We start from the raw sequence: 27,087 nt of genomic DNA, 5'->3' as shown, positions 1-27,087 counted from the left end.
TAAGATTCCTTAGTTGTGACATAAGATACATTAGTTCAACCGCCTTGACCACTTTCTTCATGGACAATCTCTCGATAAAGCCTTCATCTCAATTAATAACCCCTCCAAACTAATTTATTTTCAACATCGACCTTCCTATGTCTAAAGAAAACAACTCTCCCCTCGATAAGTTCACTTGTAATATTCTCCACTATTCTTCATCGTCCATCCTCTCCTCTATATCATTAATTAGATCAAGGATGAATCCTTTAGTTTATCAATAAAAAAACTAGAGAAGAAACTAAAATCTAGACCCAAATGCAAACAAAAATTACACAATCTAATCTATAATATAAGAAAGTTAATAGTTGTAAAAAAAGTCTACAATACTCTTATTTGATTTTTTTGCCACCACATTAAAATTGTCTTTATTTGGTCTTTGCATAATAAAGTTCTTAATTTTATTATTGAAATAATACAACCCTAATATTTTATCAAACTTACCAAATCTCTCTCAATTCTCTATTTTTTTTCCTCTTTCATCACTTTCTTACTTCTTTCTTCCACAATTTTCTTTCCTCACCCTTTTCTCTTCATTTCTGCATTTTTTAACAACAATGTTGAATATCAAATGTTTCTTTCAATCTTCAAAATTTAGTTTACTTTAATTATAGTTTCAAAATAGTTTTGAACATCTTTAATCTTTTGTTCATATACGATTTTAGGTTTTATTGCTACTTCAAATTTTAGATCAGTGATTTTTCAGATATGTGAAATCAGTAATGTTTTTTAGATCTCTGAAAAAGATAAATGATTTTTTTCAGATGTGAAATAAAAAAAAGATATGAAAATTTTTAAGGATGTATGGTGTTTTTCAGATTGGTGAAAACAAAAAACTCTTCTATTTATTCCGCCACCTAATAAAAAATGGTATACGGGAAAAAATCTATTATTGATCTAAATATTTTTATATACGAAAATTTACTATTGAACCAAATATTTTTATAAATGATACCTAAACAAAAATAATATTTATATACGGAAAAAATCTATTATTGATCTATATATTTCTATATACGAAAAATGGTATTTATAATCCAATTAATTTTTATTAAAAATGGTATACGGGAAAAAATCTATAATAGATCTAAATATTTTTATATACGAAAATATACTATTGAACCAAATATTTTTATAAAGGATACCAAAACAAAAATAATATTAGTATACAGTAAAGAAATCAATTATTGATCTATATATTTTCATATACAAAAAATGGTATTTATAATCCAAATAGTTTTTATTAAAAAATAGTATATAGGAAAAAATCTATAATTGATCTAAATATTTTTATATACAAAAATTTACTATTGATCAAAATATTTTTGTAAATGATACCTATGTTAGAACAAGATTTGTTCTGATCAATATTCTTAGTTTTGATGATAACAATGTATATGAATTTTGTATGAGATAATGTGGTACTCTAATCCTATGCAATTTCCATTTCAGGAATCACATAAAGAGTATGCATAAAATTAGCGCAAGAAGCACTGACTCAGAAGGTTCAGCATGCAACATCAGAACATGGTCTGGCAAGACATCAGAAGATGGTCAAGCAGAATCAGAACATGGTCTATGGAAGCATCAGAAGGACTTGAGATCAGAAGCAGAAGCACTGAAGTTCTCATGGTATCACGCTAAGAAGCACTTCAAGGTCAGAAGACAAGAAGATGCTCTGCACCAAGTTGTTTGACTCTGATGATATTCAAACGTTGTTTACACAAACATCAGATCAGAAGCAAGTACAAGATGGCAGGCTACGCTGACTGACAAAAGGAACGTTAGTAGCTATTAAAGGCAACGTCAGTAGACACAGCGAAAGCAAGGCTCGAGTTAGTTGACAAAAGAGTGAAACATTAAATGCAATGCTGTACGAATCACGCAAAGCATTAAATGCTCCCAACGGTCATCTTCTCAAACGCCTATAAATAGAAGTTCTGAAGAGAAGCTGAATACAACACTTTGCGCAAACATACAGAAATGCTGTCAAATTCAAAAGCTCTCAAACTTCATCTTCAACCTCACTACATTGCTGTTGTAATATATTAGTGAGATTAAGCTTAAACTTAAGAGAAAAACCACAGTTGTGATAATAGCTTTTTAAGAAGCATTGTAACTCTTAAAAGAATTTTGTTTACATTAATTTGTAAGAACTAGAGTGATCAGGTTGTGATCAGTATACTCTAGAAAGTCTTAGAGGGTATCTAAGCAGTTTGTTCCTAGAGTGATCAGGTTGTGATCAGAATACTCTAGAAGACTTAGAAGTTATCTAAGTGGAAAACCATTGTAATCTTGTGTGATTAGTGGATTAAATCCTCAGGTGAGGTAAATCACTCCAAGGGGGTGGACTGGAGTAGTTTAGTTAACAACGAACCAGGATAAAAATCATTGTGCAAATTGTTTTTTATCTTACAAGCTTTAAAGCTACACTTATTCAAACCCCCCCTTTCTAAGTGTTTTTCTATCCTTCAACCTAAACCAAATTAAAATTTGCACACGAAAAAATCTATTATTGATCCATATATTTTTATACGAAAAAATGATATTTATGATCCAAATATTTTTTATTTGAAAATGGTATACGGAAAAAAATATACTATTGATCTAAATATTTTTATATACGAAATTTACTATTGATCCAAATATTTTTGTAAATAATACCTAAACAAAATGAAGTCTGTATACGGGAAAAAATCTATTATAGATATATATATTTTATATATGAAAAAATGTAATTTATGATTCAATATTTTTTATTCAAAAATGGCATAGGCCAGAAATCTATTATTGATAAAAATATTTTTATATGCGAAAATTTAATATTGATCCAAATATTTTTGTAAATGATCCTAAACAAAATTAATATTTGTATACGAAAAAAAATCTATTATTTACGAAAAGTTATATTTATTATGCAAATATTTTTATTCAAATACGGTATATGAAAAAAAAATCTACTATTGATCTAAATATTTTTATATACGAAATTTACTATTGATGCAAATATTTTTGTAAATGATACCTAAAGAAAAATTAAGTCTGTATACGGGGAAAAAAATTATATTATTGATCTAAATATTTTTATATATGAGAAATGGTATTTATGATCAAATATTTTTTGTCCGAAAATGGTATACAGAAAAAAATCTATTATTGATCTAAATATTTTTATATACGGAATAATCAATTATGTATCTAAATATTTTTTTTTCTTTTTTAACATTTTATTTAAAATAAATGATGTATCCAAATGCGTGTAACAGAACCTGTGCATATGCACGAGTTTGTTACTAGTTGTGTCAATACTAATGGCGAGATGAGATGGTGACGATTGAGGAGGTCACATCAATGACATTATGGCGAAGTTGGAACAATACAAGATGAAGGTGGAGAAAAACACAAGAAAGGGGGGATTTGAATTGTGTTCTTTCAAATTTTATTTCCCTTTATATAAATATTTTCTTTCTTCTTAGTATCTCATTTTCTGGATATGCTTAGGTTATTGTTGCGGAAGCATGTTAGAGATAACACAACATAACCAATGAGATACATATTCAATTTAACTTCTTAACTCCATCAGAACTTCTGACTTAGTCAATGACAATTCTGAAGGTAATCAGTGTGAATGTTCTGAGTTATATGAAAGATGTAGAAGATAAAAGACACGTCCATTTTTATCCTGGTTCACCTTCTCAATAAGGCTACCTCCAGTCCACACTCCTTAGGTGATTTTGCCTCTCTCAATCGAGGACTTAATCCACGATAACCAAACTGATTACAACTGCACGATCTAATGTTGTGACTGACTTCCTGCACAAGCTACCCGCGAGTGACTAACCCTAGACGATGAAATGTTCAGTGATCTCAGCAAGATATAACATTCATAAACGTAGTAACTCCCGTACAAGCCAACTGCTCGTGACTAACTCTGCACAAGCTAACTGCTCATGACTAACCCTAGACAATAAACCGTTCAGTGATCTCCATGAGATATAACGTTTATTGACCTAGAACCCTCCAAGAGTCTAACCAAATCTCAAGGACTTCTCAAGTATCCATATCAGAGGATACCCAAGGAACACCAATTCTATCAGAATTGTTCTTCTAGAGATTACAAGTGTGCTTCTTAGTCAAGCAGATTTTCTCCTATTCTAAGTACATTTGTTTACGACACACTGACTAGAAGTCACTTCTGGTGCCTAAACAATCTATCATAAGTTTCCTAAGATATAACACAATACGGGCAACAACTCTATGTGTTTTACATATAATTACAAGAAATAAACATATTCTTGAGGTCTTCTTTTCTTCAACTTTTGGATGAGATCTTCTTCTTCTTCTTCTTCTTCTTCTGAAAGCAGATTAAGAGCAGCAACTCTTGTATGAATTGCTTCTTGTTCATTGATCTTCATCTTCTTCTTCTTGAATATTGATCATTGAGCTTGTAACGACTGATGACACATTGATGATCATAAGTAAACATGAAACACTGTGAGCAACAACTAAGTGTATTCAGTTTCTTTGTCATACAACATGAGAAGTGTATGGTTCGATCAAGTATTTGTAGATTTCTTATAACTCCATTGGAGCATACTGCAAAACATGCAGGATTTTCTTTTTCACTCTTTTTGATTTTCTTTTCATAGGCTTATGATGTATATTTCAACATAACTGTTTCATCACACACTTTGTGTGTGTTGCCTCTGTTGGAGCAGCTTAATTAATCTTATGCTTATTTGCTTGCTCACGCTGTCTCACTCTCACACCACACCTCTTCTATCATATATTTGTTCTTTTTATAGAAGTCAGTTATTACCGTTGGAATATTTCCGTTGAACCATATTTGATCATAGTATTTAATGTTTGTCGTAGACTGAATGATGACACACCTATTTCCAAGGCGAATATAATCTTTTGGTAGCGTGTTCTCCTTGTTTTTCTTCTTTCAAAACAATTTCTCTTGGTAGTGTGTTTTCCTACCTTTTGTCAAAATGTAGACAATAATATATGTCATAATTTTGTCTTTGCATTGAGTAACGTGATAAATTGCATGTGATTTAATTGGAGCAATTTATGCTGTTCTTTGAAGCTTCTGAATACAGAGTCAAAACTCCTGTTGCTGTGAATATTGATGTCGCTTGTACTTTTGAGGAAGCTTAGTATTATTTGTATTATCAAGCCTTTGTTTCTATGATGACTTATGATCTTCTGTCACTGATTTGAATTCTTGTTCTATGTGCAAGACTTCTGATCATTTACTCATGTGATCTTCTTGTTGTAATGAGTTCTTCATGTATCTGATATTTCTGTTTAATTCCTTGAAGCTTGTTTGAATTCCTTTCTGATGCTGTCGTATATGACTTATAACATAATATCTGCACACTTAATGAAATCATTAGTAGTAAAATTGTTACTCACAAAATATATGCTTGTTATCATTAAAATTAGATTCTGAACATAGATTCTCAATCTTGTTCTAACACAAGATACCTTTATTCTTCTTCCTAACCTTTTAACAAGTGTTTTAAAAACCAGACCAAACATCAAACAGGTGAGGGTACTGGGTCAATGGTATATTGGTCGAACTACTGGGTCACTGGTCGAACCACATGACTAAACCGGGTTAAACCGGATAACTCGGTTGAATAGACCTGTCATTATAACAAAATTATATAGGTATAAACCTGTCGAATCAGATGATTCAGTCTCTACAAAATATAACTAGCACTTAAATTTTTTAAAAATATCTTATTATAAATAAATTCACAAGTCCATAATTTATATTCAAATTTTAAACATAGGTATCACACATAATAAAATAGTACAAAATTACAAATATATAATTGCAAATTAAACAAAAGTTTAATCGCAACATAATCTAATTAATAATTTATAACAAAATAATTTCATTGTCAAAATCATTAGTAACAAAATCAACCGCATCTGCAACAATTTTTTATTTTTATTTTATTTTATTTCTTTTATTTTTTATTTTAATTTTTCATTAGAATAGTCAAAACGACATCGTTTTAATATAAAATAAAAAATGCACTTAATTCGCCAGTTCAAAAAAATCGTCGGTGTTCCCGGTTTTAGCGGCTTACACCTGTTTTGACCGATTCACAGTGGTTCAATGATATTTTTCGATTCAGCTATTGAACCAGACCGGTTACCTGGCCGGTTCTCGATTCGACCGGTCTGACCGGCCGGTCCGATTTTTAAAACACTACTTTTAACAATAATTTTATTTTATTTTTATAATCAGATTTATGTATTTTGTTCTCTAATGTGTTGTTTTGATTATTATTATTTTTTATTTTGTTTTTGAAAGGTGCATTCACAATAATTGTTGGTATTTGTATTTAGCATTCAAATAATTATTTTTAATTATTAGTAATATCTTTAAGTAAATAGTAGCAATTATTAGATTTAAAACATATTAGAATATATATATATATATATATATATATATATATATATATATATATATATATATATAGCATTGAATATTTTAGATTATATTATTCAGTTAAAATCAAGATTAGACAAAAATAGTTGGCAAATAAGTAACAAGCCGCGTCATTATTTCTTTTTAGATGATAAAATCTATCTTCTTAAAAACTATATTCATTGTCTTAGGTGACACAATATTGCTATGCATGAACCTTTGCACTCTCTGTAAAAGATTTACGACTTCTGATGCTAGAAAATCAAAAGTGTCAAAGACAAATGGTATAAAATAATGTTGATAGTCAGAACATGTTTTCTCTTGCTTGACCACTTTACTTGAAGCGACTTTGAGAGCTTCCTGTCCCACGGTAAAACCTATAATCCTCAGTTCCACCAGTGACGAAACCCCAGTCAAATCTACACATGCATGTTTCCCTCTTACCCATCCATACACCAGAACATCTATTGACCTAAGAGTCGATCCTCCTATGGGTCAGTCGAGAAATTCATAAACACATCTTTCTTCACAAATACCCTGCACGTCTAAATATATCAAATATGACATCCCTAACAAAGTCTTTTCGGTATTTGAATCCTGGAAGCTCTTTGCAATGAATAACATGTTCCCTAAATGTATCTAAGCACGTCTTACGGCAAATAGAGCACACCATATCAACAGGAAATAAGATAATCATAAGTCGGTATTTAAGGCTGGTACTGTACTCTAACAAGACAAATTTGTTGGCATAGATCATCAATATGATTAGGTTGACACGTTCTAAGGCCAAAACATAGTTTAGCGATACTCATGCAAGAACGAAGTAGAAAAATCTCACTTTGAGGATCCCATAGTTGTGGCAGGAGATGCATTAGCACAACAACCCAACCGCCCTCTTCATGGACAACCCTCCATAAATTCTTCATCTCGACTAACAAACCATCAAAACAACTTCATCCATAACATCGGCCTCCCAATGTCTGAAGGAAATAACTCCCCATAAAATTTACTATCATTACACGAAGGCCAAAAGATCTTATTCAATATGAGCCCTAATCTTGGACCGACCTCCTAAATGATGTCAAAGGTGCTAAGGCAAGAAACTCTGCCAAACTCATCGGGCATCTCCCTCCCAACCATAAGTTAACAACTTGAGTGATTTCACATAAGAGATCTTTAGACACAACAAAACCTTCTCCACACATTGCGTCCAATTAATGTTGAGCTCGCAAACCATCTCTACCACATGAAATCCCTTTGGGGGATGATTTAGTGCACCTGAAAACTGTATCAACTTCAACCAAAAGAGAATCTTTAGAGAACAATGTGGTCGACATGGATGAAGGTGGTTTGTATGAGTGTTTAGCCTCCATAGCCTTTATAGTATGTGCATTATAGAGGGCTACACCAGATGAACCCAACACCATCACAACTGTTGTGAAAATGACCATCTACAATTATACGAAGACATTGCTTGACGTTAGAGCTCACTTCTACGCCTCCCTCGTTAATATTAATTTTTAAATTGGGTTATTTAACCTTAAATGTCTTAAATTATTAAAATAATTAATTAAAAAGTTAATGTAGAGTGTTCAAATTAGTCTTCTACACCAGATTTAAATTGCCACATCATTTTTAAATTTAAGAAGTTTTAAAGAGATTAAAATTATAAAAAAGTTAAATTAAAAAATTAGTAAAATTAAACATTTACACTATAAATAAAAATTTAAAAATATCATGTCAATTTTAAAAAATAAAAAATTCCATACTATTATTATTTACCATTTTTTGACAAGAAGTGTTAGGTAGTTTTTAAAAAAAAACAAAAAACCTTAAGTTGTACCAGTATTCTTTTTGTCTGTTCTCACTATAGTTGTCTCTCTATGATGTCACATAACTCCAAATTAACATTACAATCATTATCATTATTATATACAAACAAAAAATCGTGAGAGTTCGTACTCTTCTGCATTATTGCTTTTTTTTTATTCTGATCCTCTAAATTATTTTTATTATTTAACCAATATAGTTTATTAGTATTATTATTCTGATGAAACTAGATCCATTTTCCAAATTAATTATCAATGAAGTCCTCCTTTTAAATATTCTCATTACTATTATACTATTCCTATGATATGAATAAAATATATGATTCTTCGTCACTTATCATTGACATTTGAAAATAGCATCAAGTTGCACTAACTAGTGCTTTTAATAATACCTAGTCAAATTTAATAAATAAATATATGCATAATGAATAAAAATAAATAAATATATAGATATCTAGTTGAGAATTGAAATCGAACTTATCTTATTTTCTAGTCCTTTTCAATCCAAGAAATACCAAATATGTCTAAATAAAATGAATAATAGAAAATAGTTTGAAATAAATATATAAAAAAATTATAAAAACAAAAATATCAATAAAATAGTATTTGTTCTATAAAATAATAATGCAAGAACAAGTTGTACAGTGGGTCCAATTTGTCTCTAAGTTTCACTTTCGTTGTCATAAATCATTTTGTCACAGTTCAGTGGTGTTTTCGTTAGCTTCTTGATTTTCTCTTCCTCAATAACCGAACTAGAAACATAGGTTTCTGTTCTATTCAATTCTTCATGAATCCAAAACCATATGTTTCTGTTGAACACAATTCTATGTGACAAGTACGAGGTTGTTTGGTAGGTGAGTTCATGTTTGAATTTCAGCTTGAGCAGTTTTTTTGATTTTTTTTTTTTTGAATTTGAGATTATTATCTTTGAACTTGCATGTTGAAGTATTGAACTAGTTCTAATATTGGTTCATGTTGTTATGTATTGAAAAATTGATTGTAGTTAGAATCTTGTTATTCAGAATTGTTAATCATTTTTGTTCTTAGTATTTGTTGATAGATGTAATTCAATTTTATAGGTTATTTTTTGGAAGCCTTGGTTTGAGTTTATAGAACTTAGTAGTTGGAGATTATTGAAGCAAGTTCGAAATGGCTTCGGATTTGGAAATTGATGAAGAGAATGATAACAAAGGTAATATGTGGGATATGGAGCAGAAACTCGACCAATCGATGGACGAGGAAGCAGGAAAGCTCAGAAATATGTATAGAGAAAAAGTATGATGCAACAATCCCTTTTAACATTCTTGCTTTTGCTGAAATTTTCAATATAGATCCCTATGTTTTCTCATTCTTGTTATTTTGATTTGTTCAGAAGTTTTCGGCACTGTTGGTTATACGGCTCGCATATCAGAGTCTGGGTGTAGTTTATGGAGATTTGGGAACTTCTCCGTTGTATGTTTTCTATAACACGTTTCCTCACGGAGTTGATGATCCAGAGGACGTGATCGGAGCTCTTTCGTTGATCATTTACTCGCTTACTCTTGTCCCGTTGCTCAAATATGTTTTTATTGTGTTACGAGCAAATGACAACGGTCAAGGTATATATTCGTTTTACTTATTTTTGGTTCATTTGGATATTAGTGCATTTAAGTTTTACCGAGATTATTACATATATGGGGCAGGTGGAACACTGGCGCTTTATTCTTTGCTATGCCGACATGCCAATATTAAAATCATTCCTAACCAGCATCGCACGGATGAAGAATTGACAACATATAGCCGGACTACGATCCATGAAAGGTCGTTTGCGTCGAAAACTCAGAGATGGTTAGAGGGACATTTTATTAAAAGAGCCATTCTTATTCTTGTCCTTGTTGGTACCTGCATGGTGATTGGAGATGGTATTCTTACTCCGGCTATATCTGGTTTGTTTTCTGTCTCGACGATCCTCTTGTTCCATTTGTTCCTCGTGTTTCTTTAAATGCAAGCTTTCCTTTTATTCATCCAATTAAATTTTCGTATGTAGTTTTATCCGCTGCTGGTGGCATCCGAGTAAACAAACCTGAAATCGATAACAGTATGGTCCTACACCTTTAACATTCCACTAATCCTCTCTGTCTTCCATTTTTCTTCTCTTATTTTTCTTCCATTTGTGTTACAGGAGTAGTGGTGGTTGTTGCTGTTATAATATTAGTTGGGCTATTCAGCGTGCAACATTATGGTACCGATAAAGTTGGTTGGCTCTTTGCTCCAATTGTTCTGGTTTGGTTTCTCCTAATTGGAGGCATAGGTATATACAACATTTGGAGATTTGGTGGCAGAGTCCTAAAGGCCTTTTCGCCTCTCTATGTGTATCGGTATATACGAAACGGAAGAAAAGATAGTTGGCTTTCCCTTGGCGGAATCTTGCTCAGCATAACCGGTAGGTTTGATTTTCAGCACCAACCACTCGCATTAGACTATGGTGGTTTATAACTGTTGATTTAAACTCGACAACTTGTGATGATTGATTTCAGGGACAGAAGCTCTCTTTGCCGACTTAGCCAATTTTCCAGTCTCGTCGGTACAAATTGCATTTACTCTTCTTGTGTTTCCTTGCCTTCTTTTAGCGTATTCTGGACAGGCGGCTTATCTGGTGCATAACTTGCATCATTCACAAGATGTTTTTTATCGCTCTATTCCAGGTTTGTCATGTCTGTCACCCTACATAGAAAATAGTTTCTGATTTTTGAGTGATTTTCATCTGGTAGATGTTAGTTATCCTTTTTTCTGCAGAAAAAATATACTGGCCAGTATTTGTTGTTGCAACACTAGCAGCAATAGTTGCGAGCCAAGCCACAATAACAGCAACCTTTTCAATCATTAAGCAAGCCCTTGCTCATGGCTGTTTCCCAAGAGTCAAAGTCGTACATACATCGAAAAAGTTCCTTGGCCAGATATATATCCCGGATATCAATTGGATTCTTATGGTTCTTTGCATTGCTGTTACTGCTGGCTTTAAAAATCAAAGTCAGATTGGTAATGCATATGGTAAGTCTTTTCTTCGCCAAATGTTGTGAGCCATTATTTTCATTCAATCATTCTATTTTTTGTGAAATTTCCGTTTGTGATTCATATATTTACCAATTTGGAAAAAATATTATGGTTATTAACAAGCGAATATGTCGTTGTAATGACAGGTACTGCTGTTGTGTTAGTCATGTTGGTTACAACACTGCTCATGGTTTTGGTAATGATATTAGTTTGGCACTGCCATTGGATTCTTGTGGTTTTGTTCACTGGCTTATCGTTGATTGTCGAATGCACATACTTTTCTGCTGTACTCTTCAAAGTCGATCAAGGCGGGTGGGCCCCACTTGCAATTGCCGGAGTATTTCTGCTTGTTATGTATGTTTGGCATTATGGTACACTGAAGCGTTACGAGTTTGAATTGCATAGTAAAGTCTCAATGGCATGGATTCTCGGACTCGGTCCCAGTTTAGGACTAGTTCGTGTTCCAGGAATCGGCCTAGTCTACACAGAACTTGCAAGTGGAGTTCCCCACATATTTTCTCATTTTATTACCAACCTACCAGCCATTCATTCTGTCGTTGTTTTCGTCTGTGTGAAATATCTTCCCGTCTACACCGTCCCGGAAGAAGAACGGTTCCTTGTCAAGCGTATCGGACCAAAGAACTACCATATTTTTCGATGCGTGGCACGATATGGATATAAAGACCTGCATAAGAAAGACGATGATTTTGAGAAGAAACTCTTTCACAACCTTTTCATGTTTGTTCGACTTGAATCCATGATGGAAGGTTGCTCGGATTCTGAATACAGCTTATGTGAACCGCAAACCGAGCAGTCGAGAGATTTCATGTTGAATAACAACGGAAACACAAATTCATTGAGTAACGGGGATTTAACAATTTCATCAGTCGACTCAATAGTTCCTGCAAGATCGCCGGCACATGTGAATGTTACTTTTCAATCCTCTAGCCATTACAGTGAGGTTGATGAATATGAGTTTTTAAGCAACTGTAGAGAAGCCGGTGTTGTTCACATACTAGGAAACACAGTTGTGGTTGCTAGTAGGGATTCAAGATTCTACAAGAAAATAGCAGTCGATTATATATATGCATTTCTTAGAAAGATATGCAGGGAAAATAGTGTGATCTTCAATATTCCTCATGAGAGTCTCTTAAATGTTGGTCAAGTTTTCTATGTATAGTCCATTTTTCCCCTTATTTTCTTTGTATAAAGATCAATAAGATTATCTATCATTGTGACTGCCATTGTGTGCAGAGTTACTGTTTCTTAAAGGTTGTTTAGATTTTGTGTACAGGATCTGCAATATGTCAATTGTTACATTCATAACTTGGGGATTCAATTATTTGTTGAAACCTGAAAACTCTTTAACTAGCTTTTGAAACTATCAAACTAGTGTGAGTTTGTTATGAGTGAACTTGGAAGGTAAGTGTGTAACACAGAGAATATAATGAGATACTAATTCATTTAATTCTTGCTTGCCTTCATTCATTATACAACTAGTACATATATAATAATACTTTCTTTTAGCTAGAATCCAACAGTTTTCCAACAAACTCTTGGTGACTCACTTCCTAGTAGATACACATGAGTTTTATCGATGTGGCCTTAATTTCACAAATACCAAGTCTCCAACAGCAAAATGGCGAGGGGTCTGTGTTCTATTTGAAATTGTTTTCATGATTTCTTGAGCCTTAGCAAGCTTTTTCTTTAAGTCTTGCAGCGCCTCAGTTCTCTCCACCAAGGTATCTTCAACAGCCTGGATGTTTGTGTTACCTGCCATGCAATCTCACAAGTTAGGAGGATTTTTTTCCATATATACCACCTGAAATCGTGAAATCCCTGTGGAGCTATGAACTGCAGTATTATAGTACCATTCCGCCCAATGAAGGAAGTGACTTCATCTCTGAGGTTTGTTGTGCACAAAACATTTGAGATATTGTTGGAGCAGCTTGTTAACAACCTCGATTTGGACATCACTTTGTGGGTGATAGGCCGAGGACATTTGCAATTTAAGGCCACTTAGGCAAAACAATTCTTGCCAAAAATGGCTCAAGAATATGGCATCCCTATCTGAAACCATACTCCTGGGCATTGCATGTAGTTTACACACCATCGAAGCAAATAGTTCTGCCACTTTGGAAGCCGTGAGATGTGTAGGTAGCATACCAAAGTGAGCAGCCTTGGAAAGCCGGTCCATCACGACGAGTATCACTGTATGATTTTGGAATGAAGGGAGACCAGTTACAAAATTCAACGAGATGTCTTCCCACACCTTGTCAGGAATCAGCAGTGGTTGAAGCAAGCCATAGAGAGCATGGTTTACAAGTTTCATCTACTGACAAGTGAAGTCACACATTGGCGTAAGAATTCAGCCACGTCCTTGCGCATACCTTCCTAAAAAAACATTTTCTTGTAACCTTCCTAAAGCTCGATGAATACCACTATATCTATATTTCTAGATATAGACGCAACCCTCCAAAGTCTTCTCCTCCAAAACCCTCCAAAAACCAACTCCCAAACAACCCCTTAGAAATTAGGTAGAGCTAACACAGGTGCGTCTGACATGCCATGCTTTAAGGCCTCAAAAGCTTTATTTGATTCATTGTTCCATTCAAAAGAGTCCTTCCTAAGTAAACTGGTGAGTGGTGCTGCCATGATGGAATATCCTTGGAGGAATTTTCTATAAAACCCTATCAAACCCAAAAAGCCTTGCAGCTGCTTGATGCTGGTGGGAGCTGGTCAATTTATCATGGCACTGATTTTGGCTGGGTCAGGCCCTATATCATCCATGGATACTATATGACCAAGATATTCAATGGAGTTTTGGGCAAAGGCGCATTTGGATTGTTTCATGTAAAATTTATGCGAAGTTAAACACAGAAACACTACCTCAAAGATGTTGTAAGTGGTCATCCAAAGTAGGGCTATACACCAAGATGTCGTCAAAAATGATGACGAAACGACACATATACGACTCAAAAATGAGGTTCATAGTAGCCTGAAATGCCAGAGATGCATTGCAAAGCCCAACGGGCATGACTAAGATTTTGTAATGCCCTTGATGATACCCTGAATTAGGCTCTGACTAAAATGTCTTTAGCATGCATAAAATTGGACTTTGACTAAAATTCAACGCGCGATAATTCAAATAAGAAAGTTTTTTTATTATAATCAAGAAACGCATGCAGTCATGATAAGAATCATGCAAATCCTTGAATCTAACCAGGGAGATTTTATTTGCCCAACAATTAGCTCCGGGAAACATGACTCTGATTAGGAAATGGCTTAAAACAAACAAGGACCGGAGATTTAGATCACCAAATACAAAGCTATAATAAGAACTTGGCTTTATTTTCCTTTAAGCTGACCTGACATTATATTTAATGTATGTATGTGCACCATTTCAAGATTCCCACGAGAATATAAATTTAAGACTGTTAAATGCATTTTAATGTACCTTAACAAAACCTCAAATCATGGTCTTTGGTATATTAAAGGATGTGAATGTATTTTACTAAGTTTCTCTTATGCTGATTTTGCCGGGTTTAAATCACATAGGAAGAGTATTAGTGATACTTTTCACCTATTTGGAAATGGTTTGATTTCTTACAAAACAAGAAGAAACATAATATTTCTATTTCTATTGCCAAGGACGAATATGTAGCCGCAATCAATATTGTAAACAAGTCATATGGCTAAAGAAACAGTTAATTGTTATGATTTAAAACATGGTTCTTTTCCAATTAATTGTGGTAATACTAATTCAATTACGCTTTACGCTTACCAAGAATCCAAGTTTACATTCACACACTAAGCATATTGATATTAGGAATCATTTTCTAAGAGATAATGTATAAAAAGATGATGTAATTTTTTAATACGTGGATGCTAAAAATCAGCTTGTGGATATTCTTACAAAACCATTGTCCGTAGAACCATTTCATAAGTTTTTTGGCTTCCGTATATTTTATTATATCCACTGATGGACATGTCGTCAAAATTCGTGAAGATACGGATCGTGCTATATAGCACTGCTCTTAAAGAATAATGCTTAACGGTACGATAAGGATGATGCACGAATTGTAACAAAATAATAATCACCGTAGGATGAAACATGTAAACACCGCTGTGCTATTAATAACCATACAATGAAACATAAAAGTACCATTATTAAGTTTTTTGGCTTCCGTATATTTTATGAGCAGTGCTATATAGCACGATCCGTATCTTCACGAATTTTGACGACATGTCCATCAGTGGATATAATAAAATATACGGAAGCCAAAAAACTTAATAATGGTACTTTTATGTTTCATTGTATGGTTATTAATAGCACAACGGTGTTTACATGTTTCATCCTGCGGTTATTATTATTTCGTTACAATTCGTGCATCATCCTTATCGTACCGTTAAGCATTATTCCTTCTTTAAATAAGCTCTCATTCTATTCTTATTTATTTCTTCATATATTTTATTATGTAATAACATTTTCTTGTATATCAAGTTTTATTGTATATCAACTTAATTGATATGATATCTCTAAATTTTTATCTTTTACTAGTTTATATCAATTTTATTGATATGATGTTATCCAGGGCCGGCCCAACACATCTCGAGTCCTAAGGCGAAATTTTAAATCAAAATTTTTTAATATAGTAAAAATATATATTTTTTTTAATTAATATATTTTAGATGTTTTAGAATGTGAAACTATTACATTATCATAATTAATTCATTTAATATTATATTTGATACTAAAATTAACTAATCTAAATACTCTTCTTATTATTTAGAAAAACATAATTGAAAAACAATGTCAAAATTATTAAAAAAAAAAAGATATTAAATCTCCTATTATATTGAGGAATTCAAAATTTTATTATTTATACTTATGATTTATAAATTAACAAATTATATAACACACATGGTAAATAATAATAATTATTATATATTTTAAATAGGTATTATTATTATTTAATTGGTATATAAAATAATTTAAAAAGTAATTTTTTAAAAAATTTATTAGTGAAATCATATAAATATAAAATAAAAAAATGAGGCCCTAGGCGGTAGCCTTGGTGGCCTACCCCTAGGGCCGGCCCTGATGTTATCTATTATGTTCCTTATCTTCTTTTTAGTATCTTCTATGTGATTAGTTTTATTGCATTTAAAACCTTTTAAGCATATTTTTATCTATAAGCATGTTGCTCTATTACTTTGTCATAATGCATTATTTATGTAAATTCTCCCATTTTATTTGTCCCACAAATATTATTTTCACGATGTTTTTTACCCATTTAGATAATATTGTGTACTTCATACAATCATTATGCCCTCGGGGTTGTCATTGTGTTCTTCGGGAATATCATTATGCCCTTCGGAGTATCATTGTGCCCTTTAAAATATTATTGTGTCTTTTTGGATATTGTTGCACCCTTTGAGGGATAATTGCATTCTTTGAGGTATCATTATACCTTATGAGGCATATTTATGCACCTATGCATCATAACACTAAATTGTGACACAAGTCAAACTTTTGAGTAGTAGGTTATAATGGCCAGGGACATCCATAGACATAAACATACATAAATATTTTAATACAAAAAATCTAAAAGTCAATTGCTAAAAAATAATTAAAACCTTAAAAAGACGTGGATTATAAAGTCATCTAGCAAATTACATCTAAAAGAGTGGAATTACAAATTCTTTTTGAAACGATTATAACATATTCATCCGGGAATAACAAATAGAGTCAATCCTCAGTAGAATGTATGAATTATCCTATCAAGTAATATGTCTGACCTCTTTTAAAATGGGTGTGGCCTCTTCTTCAAGAATAGGCTGAACCGGGGCAGGCCCTAATCTCTTCATCAGAAAGAAGTGTAATCTCTTGATCTATAATGGAGTTTCTCTAGAAGACGAAGTACTCTTTTCATCAGACTCTTCAATCAGCTTCGTATCTCAAACGAACTAGAATAAGTTGAGCTTACTGAAGTCAAGAGTGGGGTACAGGAACCGCATCAACTTCTTTGCCTTCTTGAAGGCCTGATTAGAGTTGATGAATTTTTTCACTCATGACTCCTCCAAGTTAGCCTGTAGTGACCCCTTGGTACCAGTATTGAAATTGTTTATTTTCTTTAGAGTCCGCATATCTTATTTTATCTGTGTCAGGTCCTCACACTGTTCAAATCTAATAAAGTTTTGTTAAGATTTATGTTTCCCTTAATCTTCCAAAGATTAGTTATCATCCTCCCTCCATTCTTCTCCACTAAATCATTTTCCTCAAACATAGTTTTCTTTAGAAGGAAGCTCTCAACCTGTAAGTATCCACCATTTGAAATTATTGCTTCGCACCCATTGTCCTCGCCTTCTACAACTCTTATGGAATGTCAAGATGGTCATATATAAATTTGATGTTGTTGAAACCCTTATCGTATAAGAAACACACTTATTGACTTTCGAAAGGCGCCAAATAATACGCTCATTGATGAAGGCCTGCCACACCTTCGCCTACGAGCATCTCAAATAAATATGATATTTTTCCAAGGTCAATTGTGTGCCTATTTTCCCGAGAAGATCCAATTTTATCAGGTGGGGCAGGCTTCACTATGAAAATTGGTACCACATGAATTACTTTGGTCTCGCGCACTAGCCTCTTCTTATTAGAACCAAAATTCAGTAGACCATAGGAATTTCTCTTTTAATTATTGACCCCTGGCTCACCTCTCCAGACCCTCATATTTGCCAACAAAACAAAGGAGCCATTATTTATGCACAAAAAGTAAGAGGTTAGAGAAAAAACAAAACAAGTAAATAAATGTGGGCACGATCAAACAAAGGATACTGATGGAAATAATCTCCGAGAACCTGCTCGCCTCTTCGAACTCCATTAATTCTATTCACAATGTAGAATTATCCTAAAATGTCGATGTCATCCTTCTGTGCCTTGCTAAGTTTATCATAATCAAAGCCTAATATCAAAATAGTCTCACTTGCCTAATACCGAGGAAATCGGTGGGCTTCGGTGTCCTCAAATATATCCATAAAGATATCTGAACCGACCCACACTAAAGAAAACTTGTTTTTCTAGCTTTTGTAATTTGACGAGTATAAAGTAAATAGCCCCCTATTGGAAAGGGTTTCTATAGAAAATCAACTACCCCTGTCAACCTTTTTCGTACCATAAAATGAAAATAAAATATCTACAGTGGACCCACATAACATTTCAAATCCCCTAATGGAAGAGTTATGAGGGGCGGCGTTATTTCTATTTAGAACGTCATCCTCAGAGACACTGAAGAGATTTCCCACTGATCCGCTGTCGCGCGCGGATCAAAAACGAGTTGTTTTGAATAAAACCGTAGATAGCGATAAGTGACTCGAATATCGTTCTCAAGGATTCTTGTTTATTAACCAAATGTAAAGTCGACTTTGGGGGGGGGGGTTGGTTCAGTTTCGAATTACAGAAAAAATGATTATAAAATAAGTGATTAATAATTAAGCTAAAACGAATCAACCTACTGTATCGACTTCCACCTTATCATTGATTCATATAAATTTCCAAACGGGTCTGATCCTATTCGATTACAAGAACTATCAACAAGCGCAATAGCAATTATACGAAGGAATTTCTGAAATCCAAATTAAGCAAACGGAACAAAAACTATTGCGAATTAAGCAAACACAATTTGATCGAACGCGATAACGCAGAAGCTACGGTAACACGAATATGATTCAGAAACAACAACAACAATCGAATTTAAGAATTATATCTTATAGCCACAACCAAATTAAGCAAATAATTGAGATTATAAGAATAATTCAAAGGAAACAGATTAATATGGAATTTATAAAAGAACCTCAAAGTGGAATTTGATTACAGCAGATTGATCCTGGATGTTTAGTTCTCCATGAATTCGTACAAGCTCTCAAATTCGTGAATAGTGAAAAAAAACGTGAATAGTAAAAACGATGAACAGTGTTTTCGGCTGCTAGGGTCTAAAGGAAAAACAACCCAACCGGTTTACAACCCAACTGGGTCAAAAACAAAACCCATGCCCATTACTAGCGACCCGAAACTGGAAATATAAAGTGTTGCAGCTTCAAACGCAAATCTGGGAATTACAGGCTCCGAATCTGACTTCGGCTCCAACATGAAAGTCGTAGCTCTCTCTCTTAGCTTTCCGGCGATTATTAGAACGCCTCAATCAGACTCCCAAAACTCCAGTTATAATTGTTTCCGTGCAGACTGCTAAAGCTGAAAAATAAAGTGCGAAAATTAAATAAGTGTAAAAATAAAATAAATTATAAAAACATATTAAAACATAAAAATAATTAAAACAAACCAATGAAATGCTTGAGTACAAACATGAAAAGACGTGCATAAAAATACACTGATCAAATTCCCCCACGTGTATATTATAACGCATGTATACATGTAGAATTACCCGTCCCCCTCTCCTGAGTATTTCTTACACATGCTTTGCCGCCTTTGACACATAGTTCTATCAAAATTTTGTCTTCCCTTTCTGTATTCAATATGTATAAATCTTCTGAAATGGTTTCACCCTAACCTCACTATTAAACAAATATTAATATTCATGACACCACTACTAAAACGAGTAATGCTTGTAGTTGAAGTCATCGTTTGTAGTCAAATTGGTATTAGGTAAGAAGACACCAAAACAATGTCACTATCACTCACATCCGTCTCAGTTTTTTCGAAGGCCCTATCTAACCATAGTTTAACCATTATAAACCTTTTATGAGGCCATAGTTAACCACAAGTTAACTGTGACAAATTTGAGGTCCTGTGCGGTAGCCCGCCCTCAAAGACGGCCTTGCTATCACTACTCTTGCCTCTATCATAAATACGATTAGAATTATTTCATAATTTCCAAATATTTATGTCAACGAATCTCCCATTCACCTTGTTGTCCTCTCGCTTCTAACTCTTAACACAGTGACGCCATGACTCATACATCTTCTCATGGGTTTTAGGCTCAACTACACTATTGCTAGCGTTACAAGCCAAAATGAATATGATATTCTAAGCAAAAAATTGAAAGGATACATAAATTTAGGAAGAGAAAAATACTTGTGGTAAAGATTCGTCAGAACGTGAAGAAAAACAAGTTCGTAGAAGCGGGCAAAATAAAAGTGAAATAACTACAATGTGAAACGAATATTGGAAAAAGTTGAAATGAAAATGGAAAAAAAAGTTATTTATAGGGGAAAAAAACCCCTCTAGCTTGAGTAGTCGTCAGTATCATATAGTCATCATTAGTGTGAAAGAGTATAAAATATAAATGACTCTGCTCGCGAACAAATAAGCCAGTGGACGACCTAAATTAACTAGTCCTTTTCGAGACATTTTTATCATTCCCATCATTAATGACACAATTAGTGTTCTAATTAGATCAATTGATAAGGAAATCAATTGTCTGAGCTATTTGGACGACCACAATCAAATTTAGTTTTAAACCTATTTGTGACATCATCGTAATACCACACTTAACAATATGCCCTCAATTACTTCATCCTTTGCAGGTTTCATGGTTAATTGGACTATGGTTTGTCTTGTTTTCACCCTTAACCACTTTGCCCATTCCATGCCCCGTGCTTGAGGGACTATTGACTGTTTTATGTCGTCCTCAAACACTTGGCACCTTATAGATCTAGTGTTTGGGGAACTGTGAACTATTTTGTTTTCCTTAAACCCCTTCGTCCATGCAAGCTTCGTACTTGAGGGACCATGAACCGTCATGTTTTTCTTAAACCACTTTGCTCATATAGACCTCGTGTTTGAAGGAATGTGAACCAACATGTTTTCCTTAAACCACTTTGGTCCTATAGACCTCGTATTTGAGGGAGTTTGAACTGTCATGTTTTTCTTAAACGACTTTGCTCTTATAATTCTCGCGCTTGAAGAACTATGAACCGTCATGTTATAATCCAAATCCATTTTGATATCATTGTTGCAGCCTATTGTTGAATGCAGTATAGGGCAAGCAACAAAAAAGATTTGGAAATATTGATCCGGGAATTATCGTCCACAGAGATGGAGAGATGCCATTCAATAGTTTCTACGGTTTCGAGCTTGGGTTTTGAATGAGCAAAAAGTAAACAAAGATATAGACAGGAAAAGAATAAACACATTCTTAGAAGAGAAATAACTTATCAGGTATGTAAATATATCCACTCTTCACAAACATACACTTACCAACCAATTATACTCAACCTACGATACTCATCTATGTTATCACGTATCTCTCACATAAGCGTCCATCTCTGGAGCACAAACGAGATCATCTCACAACTAAGGTTATCTCTAACGCGAAGTCACGAGAACATTCGTGTTCTCGCGTCGGCGATCTCTCGCGCGCCGCTCAAACACAAAAGCATTAAGAACAGATACAAACAGTGAATGCTAGCTCTAAATCTATCTCTAGAGTTCAGAACCAACAGATTATCATCCTAGATAAAGATTCAAGAAGTTTATCTCTAAAGCAACCCAAATCCCCAGCATAGAGCAAAAATCCAGGATAACATCAACACAGATTTGTAAAGCAAGTTAAATATAACATTATAATCGGTAAATATACATAAGATTCAAGTAAATATACAAACAATACCCAACCAAAGAGAAATACACAAAGAAGAAGAGAAATGAACCGAAGATCTCCCGGTTTGTCAGCTCCGTTCGACGCTCAATCCACCCCCGATCATCCTTATGCAACCTCCGAAGTTGTTTTCTAAGTCAATCCTACTCTAAGAATGAAGTTGATGGTGTTGGGACTCAAAAATACCCAAACCATGACCTAAAAATGTGATTTTGGCCCCTTTTAACGAGCTGCTGTCTTAGCAGGTCCGCTTAGCGGACCCCCTCCGCTCAGCGGACTCAAAATTGCTTCCAGACGCTGATTTGCCCCGCTGGAGCTCCGCTCAGCGGACCCCCTCCGCTTAGCGGAGTCTGCTAAAAATCAGATTTTGTTTTCGCCATAACTCGAGAACCGTAACTCCGAATTGCGCCCGGTTCGAAGCGTTGGAAAGCTTATTCAATGCTCTATCCAATAATGAATGAGTGGAAACCAAAATGATGATTTTGGTCATCCTTATTTTGAGTCTTTGGAAGTCCGTTTGATGGTGGCTAAGCGGGCTTTCACCGAAATTGCGAAATCGAAGCCGTGCCTTTGACACTTTATTCCTCAAGGCTCCAATAAGCATGAATACCTATAAAAACAAAGGGAAAACTATCAAATGGTATAAAAGTATATGAAAATACAATTATTCACAAAGTATACGTATTTATACACAAAACGGGGAATTATTCAAACGGTATTAACAAAAGTATCGATAAGTGCCACTATTTACATACTCAAAACATCGACATTTTGGCACTTATCACCTATGAGTGATCCATCTTATAAAAAGAATTGGCAAACCCGCCACATCGCCCGACATGACTAAGATGACTCACGAGGACTTTCCCTCACAAGTGGGACCACCATATATAAAGCAGTCAATCTCAAATCTCTAATTGGCTAAACCATATATCCATATGGAAGGAGTAACTCATCTGTCATGTTGTACTAAAAAAACTTCAAACTATGTGTGGCCGAATACATAGACAAAAAGATCGGTCTTCCCTAAAGATGAACTCCCAAAGATGAACTGACTCTACATATACATATTCAAAGAGTGATGTAATGTATTACTCATTCACATATCATAAACTGTAAAAAAACTCTACATATGGAATGTATCACTCATTCACATATGATAAACCGTAAAAAATCTCTACATATACATATTCAAAGAGTGATGTAAATGTATCACTCATTCACATATCATAAACTGTAAAATATCTCTAACTTGGTAAACAAAATATCTACTATTATACTCCGTATAAGTACAAAGCTTCTTTATTAATTTTGTGTATAATATGTTATCGTTTAAATATTTTGAACTGAAGTCTTTTTCTATCTATCATATAAGAAAGTTCACACACTATCCCATCTCTAAGCTATGCCACATCAGCATCTCTTCCCACAATAATCCACATCATTTCTTCCAATTCTTGCCTTTTGATCATTGCTTCTAATTGTGGGCTGCGGCAGTTTTTCATTGATCATTGAACTTCTCTGCATTCAACTTCTCACACATTCATGATGGTGCAGTTACGATTTTTTGACTCCCTCTGCCCATCCACGTTCTAAACGGTTTGCACCCATAAATGGCCTCATGTAGTGGTTTACATATATATATGTATCAGTCTTCTGTGATTACTCAATTGTGTGTACTGTGTTTTTTGCATCATCATGGCTAGGCCTGTTGAAACAATATCGAACATCAACGATGGAAAAGAGCTTTGGAAGATTGCTGTTAGGATTCACCACAGATGGAATGTTGTTTCTAATAACAAGGAACATTTCAAAATGATATTCGTAGACAAATCCGTAATTGCCATATTTATGATATCGCATGTTTATGATTTACGTATGGTTTTTCCCTATTATGTGTGATCTATAATGGCTAACGTTTTTGGGTTTCTGTCACAGGGTGATGATATTCATGCTGTTGTTCCAGCACCGCATGTGTCGGTGTTCAAGGAAAAATGTCTATTAGGTCATACCTATATTGTATCAAATTTTAAGGCAGTTGCGAATGTTCAGGCCTTCAAGGCGTCATGTCACAAACATATTGTCAAGTTTACTGCTGGAACTTCTGTCGTCGATGAAGACAAGCATGATATACCGCCGAAGCCGATTGTTTTTACAAGTTTTTCAGACATCATAACAGGGAACTTTGTCAAAGATGTCCTGCTCAGTATATAATTTTTGTCCCTGTTTCTTTTCTTGATTTTGATTGGTTTTGGATTTCTATGTAATTTATATGTTTATTTCAGATGTCATTGGAATGGTGGATAATATTGGTTATGCACAGACTGATTCTGATGCAAAGAAATAACAAATTAACATGGTGTTGCGTGATCACAGGTTTCTTCTTTGAATGCTTAGGACTCTCCTATTTTCCAATAATGTGTTATATGCTAATTTTTTGTCATTATGGTTTAGCAACAACATGTTGAACTGTACTCTTTGGGAATCATATGCGGATCAGTTCATCAGGTTTAACAAAGAAAGGGTTGATGCATCCCTTCCTACAATTGTGTTGCTTCAGTATGCCAAATTCAAAGAAGAAGGTTACTTCATCACTTATAAATGGCATTTCTAAGCAAATTCTCATATAAATAACAGAAAAATTCTAATTTATCTATGCAGGAAAGTATCCTCTGTCTGTGACAAACACCTATAATGTGACCGTTTTATGTGTTGATGCTGATTTCCCTCTCATGAAAGACTTTTTAGACAAGTATGTTGTTACTGTAATCCTTTTTGTTTCATTGCTTTATTTAGGCCTATGTTAATTTTGTCACTTTTTGCAAAATGCCTAAGGAAAGCATAGTAGCTTTATCTGATCAGCTTGGATCAAATTCCCAATTATCCTCACAGAATTCTGAAAATTCTCAGCTTTCTCCCGTGCAAAAATTGTTGTCGAAGGCTGTGGTTCTACCGATTGCTGACATTATTCAACTGAGGGATGTATGCGTTTTTATTGTTTCATAATATATTTGAACCATCACCATTTGTGGTCATAATTGATATTATAATCTACTCTTTGTCCAGATTACATTTTGTGCTACTGTCGCTACCACAAAATTATTGGTCGCCTCTCCATTCGGATGGTACTATCGTGCCTGCCATATTTGTCAATCTATAGCACGTGGCGACAAAGCTCCCTTTGAGTGTGAGACTGGTCATGAAACCATGGCTGAAATCTTTAGGTTTTTGTTCTTATCATCTAACCTATGTTGTTAATGCCATGTTTATATGAGTCTGTTGTTCTGGCTATTTTAACGGAAAGGTTTCTTATGATGTTTCAGGTATAAGATTGAGATTGAAGTTGCACATGGCGGTTACAGCTGCAATTTTGTCTTCTGGAACAGAGAATGTGAAATACTCTTGGGTTTATCTGCAGCTCAACATCATGACACTATGATCAAGGTTTTATACTTTTTGTCAACACAGAATAGTATATACTTTTCCGAGCAGGGGTGTCTCCACTAATGCTGCTACTTCTTTATATAGGCCAGAATTATTGATCCGTTGGACTTCCCATTAGCCCTTGATCAGATGTTGAATTTGGAAATGGCTATGAAGGTTAAATGGAATCCACGCTGGAAGAATTGTTCAGTCGTTATGCTTATAAAAAATGACCCTATTATTCAGCAACTTAAGGAAAATTGGGGAAACAATGAGGTACAGTCTTATAAAGTGTTATTCATTTTATAATAGATTTAATGCTATTATAATGAACCTGCCACTAATCTTGCTTTTGTTTTCCTAACTATAAAGGAACCTACTCCAATCCAAACTATAATATCAGAGGCTGTGGAGGTACAAATTTAAAATTCTGTATGCGTGTCTTTTTGGCTTTCTGCCGGTATATTAATCTGTATGACTATGTTTAACTATGTATATATTAAAGAGAGTGTTGATGAGGCCAAGATAGCTGCACTTGAGGACTGTGAAGTGGTTACTGTGAGAGTCATGTTCTGCATTTACTTTTCTTACATTTGTGTTGATAATCATGAATTCACTTTTTCAAACTTAACTTCAGGACATTGAAATTACTTCTGAGCACAAACCTGATGCTGTCACCCCTATTGGTAAGAGGCATTTTCCTGGTGCATCAACAGAGTCGACAACTTTGGAAGGATTATGCGATGGAGAACTCTCATCAAACATGTGAGATATTGGATCGAACTCTAGTATTGTCGAAGGGTAGCTTCTTGGTTCGACAGAGTTAAGCATGAAGTCGAAGGATTGTTCACATGTTGGTGTCGAAGTGTGCATGTTGTAGTCGAAGATGGGTCTAGCATGCAGATGTCGAAGATGCTAGGGTTGTTAGCATGTTAAATTAGGTTTTAGTGTTTAAACCCTAATTTGTTAAGTTAGCTTGTTTATTAAGTTGGCTTGTGTAATGGGCCTTGCTGAAAAAGCCCATTAGTTAGTATGTTAGATTTTATTATAAATAACATACTAGTCTCTCATCATTGTAAGCTGCAAATCCTAATTTAGGGTGAGAGAGAGGTTATTTGTTATTCTTGTAAACTTGTAATCTTGTTTTAAGAGAAAGTGAAAGAATAGCAGTTATAACCAATTCTTGTGTTCTTCTTCTGTTCCCTAATTCCCTATTATACTTTGTTATTGGTATCGTTTTCACAACAAATTGGTGCGGTGAGCGTGGAGAAGATGCCTTCAAAAAAGTATGAGATTGAAAAGTTCACCGGAGTGAATGATTTCGGTCTGTGGCGCTTGAAGATGAAAGCCCTACTGGTTCAGCAGGGGTGTTTGGAAGCGTTGAAGGGAGAGGCAGCCATGAATGCAGAATTGACGGCAGCGGAGAAGAAGAATATGATCGAGAAAGGACACAGCGCAATTTTGTTGAGCCTTGGTGATAAGGTTCTCCGGCAGGTATCAAAGGAGACGACGGCATCAGGGTTATGGGTGAAACTTGAAAGTTTGTATATGACCAAATCGCTGGTAAATCGACTCTACCTGAAGCAAGCTTTGTATTCATTCAAGATGATTGAAGACAAAGTATTGGCTGAGCAGTTGGATATGTTCAACAAGCTGATTCTTGATCTTGAAAATATTGATGTGAAGATCG

General features: G+C 34.2%; 2 protein-coding genes across 4 annotated transcripts; both read left to right on the top strand.

Annotated features, from left to right (window-relative positions):
- Nucleotides 1–8,983: 8,983 nt before the first annotated feature.
- Nucleotides 8,984–12,820, top strand: LOC131639416 (potassium transporter 10-like). 3 transcript variants are annotated; one of them, XM_058909915.1, is made up of 9 exons: nucleotides 8,984–9,173; nucleotides 9,399–9,594; nucleotides 9,695–9,917; nucleotides 10,002–10,244; nucleotides 10,346–10,396; nucleotides 10,481–10,741; nucleotides 10,836–11,003; nucleotides 11,095–11,349; nucleotides 11,499–12,820. In XM_058909915.1, exons 2-9 carry the CDS (start codon nucleotides 9,469–9,471, stop codon nucleotides 12,530–12,532), a joined length of 2,361 nt encoding a protein of 786 aa, XP_058765898.1. In that variant the 5' UTR covers nucleotides 8,984–9,173; nucleotides 9,399–9,468; the 3' UTR covers nucleotides 12,533–12,820. The 3 variants fall into 3 exon arrangements, with proteins under 3 accessions (XP_058765898.1, XP_058765897.1, XP_058765896.1); XM_058909914.1 differs by having other exon boundaries at nucleotides 8,985–9,169; nucleotides 9,692–9,917; XM_058909913.1 differs by having other exon boundaries at nucleotides 8,985–9,173; nucleotides 9,692–9,917.
- Nucleotides 12,821–24,330: 11,510 nt separating this feature from the next.
- On the top strand, nucleotides 24,331–26,166 carry LOC131639409 (uncharacterized). Its single transcript, XM_058909906.1, has 9 exons — nucleotides 24,331–24,350; nucleotides 24,429–24,556; nucleotides 24,636–24,739; nucleotides 24,810–24,956; nucleotides 25,041–25,198; nucleotides 25,298–25,418; nucleotides 25,503–25,673; nucleotides 25,905–25,955; nucleotides 26,035–26,166. Exons 1-9 carry the CDS (start codon nucleotides 24,331–24,333, stop codon nucleotides 26,164–26,166), a joined length of 1,032 nt encoding a protein of 343 aa, XP_058765889.1.
- The last annotated feature ends 921 nt before the right edge of the window (nucleotides 26,167–27,087 follow it).

Source organism: Vicia villosa, unplaced genomic scaffold, assembly GCF_029867415.1.
Source record: "Vicia villosa cultivar HV-30 ecotype Madison, WI unplaced genomic scaffold, Vvil1.0 ctg.002617F_1_1, whole genome shotgun sequence".
Taxonomy (NCBI): Eukaryota; Viridiplantae; Streptophyta; class Magnoliopsida; order Fabales; family Fabaceae; genus Vicia; species Vicia villosa.
This window is presented reverse-complemented; position numbering and strand designations above follow the sequence as displayed.